The sequence below is a fragment of the Acomys minous genome, assembly GCF_964271855.1.
Source record: "Acomys minous genome assembly, chromosome: 13".
Taxonomy (NCBI): domain Eukaryota; kingdom Metazoa; phylum Chordata; class Mammalia; order Rodentia; family Muridae; genus Acomys; species Acomys minous.
In genome coordinates, this window is record NC_140495.1 from 1,712,011 (window position 1) to 1,724,197 (window position 12,187).

Genomic DNA, 12,187 nt, shown 5'->3' on the forward strand with positions numbered 1-12,187 from the left:
ACTACAGGTGCCTGTTCCTCCTGTCTCCACCACCTGTGCAGAGACTACAGGCACCTGATCCTCCTGTCTCCACCACCTGTGCAGACACTACAGGTGCCTGATCCTCCTGTCTCCACCACCTGTGCAGACACTACAGGTGCCTGATCCTCCTGTCTCCACCACCTGTGCAGACACTACAGGCACCTGATCCTCCTGTCTCCACCACCTGTGCTGTGACTACAGGTGCCTGATCCTCCTGTCTCCACCACCTGTGCAGACACTACAGGTGCCTGATCCTCCTGTTTCCACCACCTGTGCTGTGACTACAGGTGCCTGTTCCTCCTGTTTCCACCACCTGTGCAGAGACTACAGGTGCCTGATCCTCCTGTCTCCACCACCTGTGCTGTGACTACAGGTGCCTGTTCCTCCTGTTTCCACCACCTGTGCTGTGACTACAGGTGCCTGATCCTCCTGTCTCCACCACCTGTGCAGACACTACAGGTGCCTGATCCTCCTGTCTCCACCACCTGTGCTGTGACTACAGGTGCCTGTTCCTCCTGTTTCCACCACCTGTGCAGAGACTACAGGTGCCTGATCCTCCTGTCTCCACCACCTGTGCTGTGACTACAGGTGCCTGTTCCTCCTGTCTCCACCACCTGTGCTGTGACTACAGGTGCCTGTTCCTCCTGTTTCCACCACCTGTGCTGTGACTACAGGCACCTGATCCTCCTGTCTCCACCACCTGTGCAGACACTACAGGTGCCTGATCCTCCTGTCTCCACCACCTGTGCAGAGACTACAGGTGCCTGATCCTCCTGTCTCCACCACCTGTGCTGTGACTACAGGTGCCTGTTCCTCCTGTTTCCACCACCTGTGCAGAGACTACAGGTGCCTGATCCTCCTGTCTCCACCACCTGTGCTGTGACTACAGGTGCCTGTTCCTCCTGTTTCCACCACCTGTGCAGACACTACAGGTGCCTGATCCTCCTGTCTCCACCACCTGTGCAGACACTACAGGTGCCTGTTCCTCCTGTCTCCACCACCTGTGCAGAGACTACAGGCACCTGATCCTCCTGTCTCCACCACCTGTGCAGACACTACAGGTGCCTGATCCTCCTGTCTCCACCACCTGTGCAGAGACTACAGGTGCCTGATCCTCCTGTCTCCACCACCTGTGCAGAGACTACAGGCGCCTGATCCTCCTGTCTCCACCACCTGTGCAGAGACTACAGGCACCTGATCCTCCTGTCTCCACCACCTGTGCAGACACTACAGGTGCCTGATCCTCCTGTTTCCACCACCTGTGCAGACACTACAGGTGCCTGATCCTCCTGACTCCACCACCTGTGCTGTGACTACAGGTGCCTGATCCTCCTGTCTCCACCACCTGTGCAGAGACTACAGGTGCCTGATCCTCCTGTCTCCACCACCTGTGCAGACACTACAGGTGCCTGATCCTCCTGTCTCCACCACCTGTGCTGTGACTACAGGTGCCTGATCCTCCTGTCTCCACCACCTGTGCAGACACTACAGGTGCCTGTTCCTCCTGACTCCACCACCTGTGCTGTGACTACAGGTGCCTGATCCTCCTGTCTCCACCACCTGTGCAGACACTACAGGTGCCTGTTCCTCCTGACTCCACCACCTGTGCTGTGACTACAGGTGCCTGATCCTCCTGTCTCCACCACCTGTGCAGAGACTACAGGTGCCTGATCCTCCTGTCTCCACCACCTGTGCTGTGACTACAGGTGCCTGATCCTCCTGTCTCCACCACCTGTGCAGACACTACAGGCACCTGATCCTCCTGTCTCCACCACCTGTGCAGACACTACAGGCACCTGATCCTCCTGTCTCCACCACCTGTGCAGAGACTACAGGCACCTGATCCTCCTGTCTCCACCACCTGTGCAGAGACTACAGGCACCTGATCCTCCTGACTCCACCACCTGTGCAGAGACTACAGGCGCCTGATCCTCCTGACTCCACCACCTGTGCTGTGACTACAGGTGCCTGATCCTCCTGTCTCCACCACCTGTGCTGTGACTACAGGTGCCTGATCCTCCTGTCTCCACCACCTGTGCAGAGACTACAGGTGCCTGATCCTCCTGTCTCCACCACCTGTGCTGTGACTACAGGTGCCTGTTCCTCCTGACTCCACCACCTGTGCTGTGACTACAGGTGCCTGATCCTCCTGTCTCCACCACCTGTGCAGACACTACAGGCACCTGATCCTCCTGTCTCCACCACCTGTGCAGACACTACAGGTGCCTGATCCTCCTGTCGCCACCACCTGTGCAGACACTACAGGCACCTGATCCTCCTGTCTCCACCACCTGTGCAGAGACTACAGGCACCTGATCCTCCTGTCTCCACCACCTGTGCAGAGACTACAGGCACCTGATCCTCCTGACTCCACCACCTGTGCAGAGACTACAGGTGCCTGATCCTCCTGTCTCCACCACCTGTGCTGTGACTACAGGTGCCTGTTCCTCCTGTTTCCACCACCTGTGCAGACACTACAGGTGCCTGATCCTCCTGTCTCCACCACCTGTGCAGACACTACAGGCACCTGATCCTCCTGTCTCCACCACCTGTGCAGACACTACAGGTGCCTGATCCTCCTGTCTCCACCACCTGTGCAGACACTACAGGTGCCTGATCCTCCTGTCTCCACCACCTGTGCAGAGACTACAGGCACCTGATCCTCCTGACTCCACCACCTGTGCAGAGACTACAGGTGCCTGATCCTCCTGTCTCCACCACCTGTGCAGACACTACAGGTGCCTGATCCTCCTGTTTCCACCACCTGTGCAGACACTACAGGTGCCTGATCCTCCTGACTCCACCACCTGTGCTGTGACTACAGGTGCCTGATCCTCCTGTCTCCACCACCTGTGCTGTGACTACAGGTGCCTGTTCCTCCTGTTTCCACCACCTGTGCAGACACTACAGGTGCCTGATCCTCCTGTCTCCACCACCTGTGCAGACACTACAGGCACCTGATCCTCCTGTCTCCACCACCTGTGCAGACACTACAGGCACCTGATCCTCCTGTCTCCACCACCTGTGCAGAGACTACAGGCACCTGATCCTCCTGTCTCCACCACCTGTGCAGAGACTACAGGCACCTGATCCTCCTGACTCCACCACCTGTGCAGAGACTACAGGTGCCTGATCCTCCTGTCTCCACCACCTGTGCAGACACTACAGGTGCCTGATCCTCCTGTCTCCACCACCTGTGCAGACACTACAGGTGCCTGATCCTCCTGTCTCCACCACCTGTGCAGACACTACAGGTGCCTGTTCCTCCTGTTTCCACCACCTGTGCAGACACTACAGGTGCCTGATCCTCCTGTCTCCACCACCTGTGCAGACACTACAGGTGCCTGTTCCTCCTGTCTCCACCACCTGTGCAGACACTACAGGTGCCTGATCCTCCTGTCTCCACCACCTGTGCAGAGACTACAGGTGCTGTTTCCCGTCTTTCTCCATGTAGATGCCAGGGATCCCAGTGCAGGTCCTCATGCTTGTACTGCAAGCACTCTTACCCACTAAGCCATCTTCCCAGACTCCTAAAACAGACACCTTAAGTTTCTTCCTCTTTTCCCTTACTATATAAGGTACTGGGTTTGTAAAGATACTAAAACATGGATATTTCCTACTCTCAAGAAGCCCAGTGGTAAAGTGGCAGAAAGAGAAATGAACAACACTGTCACAAAGCACTGTCAAGCTGAGGTAGCACAAGTGCTCCACAAATATGCAGGCTCCCTGGCTGTCTGCTCTCAGAGACTAAGGAAAAGCTTTCATACTTTACCAAACAGTCATGCTCACATCTACCTTTCCTTGTGTGTAAACAAATCCCTCTTCTCCTTCCGAGCCCAAAACAATCCAGAATTAAGGCTCAATGGTTTTGCTTTTTCAGGATGCCTTTCCTCCTTCTCTTCTGAATTCCTGTTTCTGTTACTCAGTATTCAGAGCTTCGTTTCAGCCACTTTTAACCCCCTCCATCCCCAGCAATACAGCAATCCCTCCAAACGTCAGTCTTAAAATCCCATCTTAGGCCACTATTCAACAGTTAGCATATAATAAATGTCCTAGTACAGACTAACCACCTTGTATTGTTACAAATATCCTCAAATCATTTCTAATTACTTTCAAGCATGTTCAAAAGTTTTAACAATTTTAACCATTATACATTTGCAAACCCTCAGGGCAGGCTTTGGTGAATACACTCTCATATGCTGCTAATGCTTTGGATTTTAATATGGACATTCCTCACTGTGGAGACCGTTGCAAGATATTTGATCCCACTGTGATCCCTGAGATTGTGAACTGCAAAAACCCGTCTTTTGTTTGGTGCAGTTGAGCCCTAACACACACCTTTAACCCAAGAGCTTTCTGTACTTTCTGATTTAAAAAGTTAACCCTACGTCAAGAGGTGGAGCAAGAAACCAGCTGACGGGGATTAAAGAGCAGGTGAGACTTTTGAGTTGAGGGTTTTAAGGCAGCGTGTAGAAGTAGAAGGGGCTTTGGGGCTTTCAGCTCTTGGGCTTTACTACTGGAATTTTAGCTTCAGCTCTTATGATTTTAGCTCGTTGGCTTTTAGCTCTCCAGCTCTTGAGCCCCTCGGCTCCTTGGCCTTTGCTGTTGTTGTTGATGTTGTTTTGGGGGGCAGTGCTTGGGCTAGCAAGGCTTTAGCCTTCAGTTTTTTTGACCTTTTCCTCCTGGGCTGTCAGCTGAGCTAGTAAGCCTTTTGGGCCTTTTCTATCGGGATGTAAGCTGAGTAGGAAGGTCAGCTGGTGCTTTCTCTGCCTCTTTGAGCTAGCAGGTTTTCACCACGCCATCTGGGTCCTGAGTCTTTATTGGTAAAATAGGACATTTGGGATTTTCATTTAAAACATCAGGAGACTGCTGAAAGTAAGAACCCTACCATAGTATAAACACCCAGCCAGGTCTGAGAGTGCCAACACCCCAATAATCAGACCAGCCCTGGCCTCACTTTCACCAGTAAGAGGCAGTTCAGAGTTTGACTCTCCTAGCAGGAAAAAGAAGTATATGAATTAGTAACTGAAAGGAAAAAGGGACAGATCTGAACTGTGCAGTCACATTGTACGCATTGTTTAGTTCTAGACGTCAACCTTTTGTGCAACAACTGGCAGATCCTCTGGCTATGGCGGCTTCTCTTTCTCTTTTTAGGGTTAGTTTAGCACTGTAGATGAATGGAAAAACACATTCAGTGCAGAACAAAAACATTCTAGTTTATTTAATAACTAAGAAGCAGATATGGAAGGCAAAGAGCTGATAAAGTATAACAGGTGTGCTCTTTATCTGAAGACAATTAAGTCCAAAGAAATTAGAAAAATTCCCTGAGGAAAGTGAGAGGCTGAGGTGTGCTTCAGTGGTAGGTACTTGCTTAGCACATGCTCACCCTCGCACAACATGCAAATCAAACATACAAAAGAAAATGTCCTGCACTTTCGGTACAGTGTTTATCTCTATCTTCCAGACATCAAAGGTCTGTTATTTTATGTGTATGGGTGCTTTGCCTACATGTATGTCTGTATACCATGTGCGTGCCTGGCAAACAAAAAGACGGTGCTGGACGTCCCAGACCTGGACCTACAGACGGCGAGTTATGTGACTGCTGGGAATCAAACCTGGGTCCTCTGGGAAAGAAGGCAACACTCTTAACTGCTAAGCCGTCTCTGTAGCCCCAAGATGTCCTTTTTTTTTTTTAAACAGGGTTTCTCTGTGTAGCCTTGGCTGTCCTGTATACCATTTATAGACCAGGCTAGCCTCAAACTCACAGAGATGTGTCTACTTCTGCCCCCCCCAAAGTGCTGGGATTACAGGCATGCACTACTACACCCAGCTAAGATGTTATGTAGAGGAACATGTCTGTCTGAAAAGAGATGACATCCACAGATCTTCTTGGTCTGTGGGATCTGGCTGGAATACAAACATGTCTTTAATCCAGGAGACAGGGGCAAGCAGATCTGAGTTAAAGGCCAGCCTGGTATAGAATAAGTATTAGGTAAAGAAAAGCATAGATCCAGGTATGATGGTACAGGGCTTTAATCCCAAACAAAGGTAAAGTTAGTTTGCACAAAGAAGCACTCACATTTGAAAGTGATGTCTAATTGAGTGGCAGAAAAGGTGACGAATCAGAGAAGATTTGACAGAATGGGGTAAGCACAACTCTCATCAGAAGAGAGAGGAAAGGGAAGTTACTTAAGAGGCAGTTTTACAGAGAGAGGAGGCAGTTTTACCAGGATAGTAATAGAGAGATGGGTTGCAGAGAGAGAACTCAGGTGAAGAGGGAATGAGTCAGAAAATGAAGATTAGAGCAGATTGCTGAGTTAGTTTGAGGCCAAGCAGAGCAATTCCGGGCCAAGAGAGAGGCCAGATTAAATAAGTCAGCTGGGAGAAGAGTTTGAGCCAGAATAGCTGAGCTGAACCAGCTGCCCAGAGCCCAGAAAGAACAAGAAAGGGTGAGCTTATTAAGCAGTACGCTTCAGAGGCTAAAACATTCTAAGCCTGGGTTAGAGTGTATGGAGGCTAGAAGCTTCCAGGACTAGGCCTAGGTTAGCAGAAGGAGACAACCTCCATGACAACAATTGAGCCAGGAAAATAAAATTACTTTTACAATGTTATTCTTAAATGTAGGATTTGTTTTAATTTTCTTTTGCATTCTTGAAATGAGTCATGGAATAGCAGGTTTTCAAAAGGCCCTCAGTAACTACCTCTTACTTGTTACAGGCCAACTATGAAGTGTCACTTGAAAGAGTGCTTCCCCGGGCCACAGGTGCGTCTAAGTGTTGATGAGTAAACAGGCAATGGGGGTTGACCTAACCAATGGGTTAGTCTGCCGATGGCCTCAGGGTAACAGGGAGGTGGTGGAAAGTTTGGAAGTGGATCTTGGCTGGAGGAGGAAGGTCACCAGGGTGTGTGCCCCTGGGGTCTGTATCTTTTGTGTGTGTGCATGTGTGCCGTGTGGGAGGAGTCCAGAAGTCAATGTTGGTGTTTTCTTTAGTGTTTTCTAAAGCTCTCCATCTTACTTTCTGATGTAAGGTCTCTCACTGAACCTGGAGCTCACCAAAGTCAGCTGGATTGGCAGGCCGGTCAACTTGGAGGGTTAATTTGTCTGCACCTCCAGAGCTGCCATTGTAGACACGAACCTCTGCACCGTGTTTGTTTTTGTTTTGTTGTTGGGGTGGCAGTGCTAGGGATCCAAACTCGGGTCCTCACACTTGTATGACAGGCGCTTTCCAGACTGAGCCATCTCTCCCGTTCCTCTGAGGTCACTACCCATGTCCTCTCCCACATGCTCAATCACTCCAAGAGTCTGGCCTCCTCAGACTCAAAGCCACAAACTTCTGGAGCCTTCTTTTCTTTTAAACTGTTTCTCTCATGGATTTGTCACAACATCAAAGAAGCCAATACAAGCCCTTGCTGCTTACCCAGTGTGATGCTGAAATACTTCCCACTTGTTCTTTGACTCATAGCCCTCACAATCCTAATGGAATTTTTTTTCTCTTTTCACAGATAAGGTTAAATTTACCTACAGAAATCTTAAACAAAGTTACACATATCTTCATTAGCAATGACAAATTATAAAACCCAGGCCAGGCTATAAAGGTAAAGATCTTAAACACTAGTTTTAGAATTAAGCCAGATCTGGGTTCAAGTACAGCCTCCTTTATTAGCAGTGTAACCTGGGCAAACGACAGCTTCTTACCATTTTCCTCATCTCTAAAATGGGCATATTAGCAACCAACTCATCACATGGTAAAGTAGAAGCCACTGAGTTTGCTGGTGAGGGACAAGTGCCTAACGCACCAAGGATACTGGAGGAGTGCAGTGTCCCAGCAGCTAGAAACACTAGAAATGTAAGCCATGCACCACTGAATCTTTGTGGAAAGTGTTGTTATGTTTACTTTTTCATCTAGTCATGAAATGTTCTGATATTTAAATAATGCACACAAATACAAACCAGGGCTTAAAGAATTATAGAAATCTGGCCAAATGTGATATTACATAAATTCTGTATCACCAGAGCAGGCCTTGCTCTTGAGCACAAAGGTTATTACCAGTCAGAATAAAGGTGCCTCAGGGAAATGGGCACTATCAGGACAATGATGACTTGAAGTGATTGTCTTAAAGCTTAAGGGTAAAACACATTTACATCATTTTCTTCTGAAAATTAATTTAACTTCTGAGTCTTATTTCAAATAAATTTCAGCATTCCTCTGTTCCTTGAAAGATGATTTAAAAAAAAATATCTAATGAGGAATCCACAGAAAATGGGCTAATTCATTAGTAAATTGGCTAAAATGAGTATATATATATATATATATATATATATACTTACCATGAACATAAACTCAATAGGCAAAGTCACTTTGTAAATTATTTTGATTTTAGAAGCTAATCTGTTTTATGTTTCAAGAAATAGATATATCTTACTTTAGCATGACATTTCTACGTATTTTAGCTAAGTATGTGCTATATTTAATAAATAACTATTAAATATGGAGTTTTAACACCAAAGACTGCTTTGAACGCCCAACAGTCACCTGAACCAAAGGCATTCTTGAACACGCATACCTCAAATCGCCTGGTTCTTTTTTCCCAGGAAGATGCACGTGCTTAGAGTCTGCTGATGGGCGCTCTTCAGACACACTGGGCTCCTGGCTTATCTTGGAGACTTCTGAAGCGAATGTGGTGTCGCCTTCCCTGGAGGTCCCGAAGAGGTCTGGGTCGTCTTGGATCACGTCGATCAAGAGGACGTCGTCTTCATAGGCTTTGAGGATGTCTGAAACGTTTTCAGTCACTCTTCTACCACTAGCTTCAGAGGAAACTGGCACAAACGCGTCTTGCTTCTTGGAGCAGAAGGAACTTTGCTCAACACACCCAAGATCACAAGAAAAAGTGTTATTTTCAATTTTAATAGAAATGGGCTCATTTGAAATAGTACTGCCTGGTTCAGAGATGTGACCACATGCTTTATCATCATAACCGTTCTTTGAAAAGCTTGGAGAAGTACAGGGACCCTTATTGTAGAGTGAGTGAGAAGTAGCCTGCCCTGGAGTTACACTAGTATGCATATTCAAAGACTGAGGTCCTGACGTTGTTGCACAGGTATTTTCCTTACTCCTGTTTTGCTTTGCCTCTACTCCAGATAAAGTGTCAAGTAGCTCTAGGGGACTGTAGGCTTCTCTCTCAGATGACCTGGCATTTACTACTCCTCTTTTTCCTGTCTTGTTCTTCAATAAAGGAATTTTAAAATTACTCAGCCGTCCTGTGTTTAATATTTTAACCAAGTCTGGAGCCACAAGTGTTTGCTTAGTAATGTAAGCTTTTCGATGCATCGTTTTGTTTGCAAAGTTACTTGCTTCCTGGCTCTCTTGGGATGCCACTGTCAAGTTAAGTTTTGATAGATTCCCTCTCTTTTTCTTATTTCCCATTAAGCCTTGAGTTATATTAGTTAACTGGGTGTCTTCAGCAGCATTGGAAACTGTGTCTGTCCCAGTTCCACTGGGTTCCTCTAAACTTATCTTTTTATCATGGGGTATAGCTTCCTTTATAATCATCAAAGTAGGTTCTACTGAAGAAGCGGAAGACAAACAATTTAAATCAGAATCACGCTTGTCTTGACTTGAGGGCTCCATGGTTCTTTCTAAGGACTGCTGAGACAGTGTGGAGTCAGTGAAGTGAGCTTGGTTCATTCGGTGTTTGACAGCGTCAGGTTGCCTAATATTTTCCAGAGACCTTGGAAGTGAATAATTTAAGTCTGACAAGGTAGTCTTTTTCCAACACTGGGCAGATATTCTAGCGCAGGAATAAAAAGGCCAAATTCTTTTGCCAGTCATTGGTATTATTCTGCGGCAGCTTACCTTTGATTCCTCAGTTTCACTTCTTGAATCTCTCCATGGAGATCTCTTTCCCAGATGATGGCTCTCACTAGGTGATTTTATGGAAGAGCTTATTGTTGATTCAAGATATTCTTCTGGCTCTGTACGTTTGCATCCTAAGGACTCTGAAGCATTTTTTATATCCTCTTTCAAACATGATTCAAGAGTTTTCTGAAACACAGCATTTATGTGATGTCTGGGACTTGTTTTTACTACTGTTTCTGGGAGACACAAATGGTCCACTGGAGAGGGTGTCTTATGGTTTATTTTTCTTAAAGCTTTTAGAAAATCTTTTTTAGGCTCTGTTTCTTTCCCTTCCATACCCACTTGATTTTCTTGTAACATCAACTCAGAATTGTTACACACTTTAGGGAAATTAAGATCAATATTTTTTTCTTCTTTTTCAGATTTCATCTTTTTCCTGTGTTTTCTCCCAATGCTACTCTTCTCTATTGAATATTTGCTTTTTTCACTTTGAAGGCAAGAAATCAGGCCATTGTTTTTATTTTGGTATGAATGACTCTCTTCAAGCAGTACCTTAGTGGCTATTACATTTTCTTCAGTTTTTAAGAGCTCCATAGTAGTTTTTGTGTCATTCTTCTCTTCAAGGCTTCTAAGGGTTTCTTTCTTTAACTTTGGAGAGTTCTCTGCCATGTGTAGACATACACCATCAGGTTTACACTCAAAGTTCCTTTCATTATTACAACCCTCGGAATGGTGGAAACTGTAATCATGTGATTCAGAACTGCAATTTTTCCCTACTTCAGGTGATAAGCTGTCAGAATATTTTGGAGTACTCTTGAACAGTTCATCTTGGAATTCAACCGTAATATTTTGTGTTGCCTCACTTTTAGTTTTTTTGAGAGGTGGATTTTTTAATCTTTTACACTTTTTAATTCGAATTTTTCTTTTAATACCTTCTACCGAATCTTCCTTAGCCAAAGACTGTAAAGAAGCCGTATTTTGAAATTCACTGCATTCCACTGTTTGTAAGGATTCCGAGCTGGTTAACGATGCCTTTCTTACCAGGTCAGTCCCTGGCTGTGGATCACCACTTGCGGCTTCAATAACGTTTCCTTTCTCTTTGGCTGATGAAAACAAGAAAACATACCAGAAGACATTTTTTTACACTGGGCAGGGGGGGAAAAAACTCCAATACCAGTTAACAGAAAATCTGTGAAGCCATCCATTTGTATTTCCCCAAAGAGCTGTTTAGAAATACAAATTGATCTTAATATTAAATATTTTTTAAAAATATAAAGCAGGGTTCGCTGCATCGCTCAGGCTGCCCGCCTCCGTGGGATTATGGGCGTGCATTACCTTGGCCGGCTTTAAGATCTAACTAAGAGCTACCAACAAACCTCTATACATTCTAAAACAGCACAAAGTTCTTTACAGCATCATTTTACCCTAGCTCAACCGTATCAACTCCTTCTGCTGGCAGTCAGGACCTCAGGCTCCTAAATGGGCGAGTCCTTCCCACCTCGCCTCTCCTCATCAGCCACATGCACTAGTATTGAACCACACAAAAATCAACTAAAGGTTCCTACAAAGATGGCGGCAGCCGAGGTGCAAAGCCTTGGGGAGAGACCGCCCGTTTCCTTACTATGTCTTCTGGGATGAAGAGTGGGCTACGCAGCCTTAGCCCACCTGTCCCCTGGCCCCTCGGCCGCGGATGGCTCACCCGACTTGTCACCTTCGGCCTCTCCTCTCCCAGCAGCCTGGCCCAGCGCCCTCCTCTTCTGCCCGCTCTCCTCCTCCTCTTCCTCCTCCTCCTCCTCCTCCTCGTGGGCCCTGGCCTCCAGGCTGCAGCCTCCCGCCTCGCCCGGCTCTGGCGTCAGCGGAAGGCCTCGCTTCCTCGGGCCTCGGGCCTCGCCTTCGCGCCCGGGAGCCATGGCGGGGCCCGGGGGCGGCGTTGGCGGCCGCATCTGTCCTCCCGGCCGCCCAGGGACCTGAGGCCGCCGCTCTCGCCGCCGCAGGATGCTGCCCGCCCGCCGCCCGGGGTCTGGTCGGCCTGCACACGCCCCCGCGGTACTGGACAGGAAGCGGAAGTGGAGCGCCCCCCCCCCCCCCCCCGCCCTGGGCTCGGCTGGGGGCAACCGGCCGGGGCCTCGCGGTCCGCCCATCCACATGCTCCCTGAAGGGCCCGGGCTGCTGCTTTCCTCCAGGCCTGAGCTTGTCTCCTGGCAGCCACCCCTCACACCCTGACAACGGTCGGCGGCGTCCATCGTTGCTTTCTTCCTCCAATATCTACCTTTGCGTTCACCCAGATAGCCCAGAGGCACCCCAGCGGC

At 47.9% G+C, this 12,187-nt stretch overlaps 1 protein-coding gene across 2 annotated transcripts in view; it reads right to left on the bottom strand.

Moving 5' to 3' along the window:
• The window catches only part of TOPAZ1 (testis and ovary specific TOPAZ 1), a 63,558-nt gene extending 51,659 nt beyond the window's left edge, over positions 1-11,899 (bottom strand). The window contains exons 1-2 of one of the 2 annotated variants that reach the window (XM_084754774.1): positions 11,578-11,899; positions 8,587-10,981 (exon numbers count right to left, since the gene is read on the bottom strand). In XM_084754774.1, the coding sequence (XP_084610900.1) occupies positions 8,587-10,981; positions 11,578-11,821 (2,639 nt within the window). In that variant the 5' untranslated portion in view covers positions 11,822-11,899. Of the gene's footprint in view, positions 1-8,586; positions 10,982-11,577 lie in introns of those variants that run through there. The other variant, XM_084754775.1, reaches the window with a different exon arrangement.
• Between the last annotated feature and the right edge of the window lie 288 nt (positions 11,900-12,187).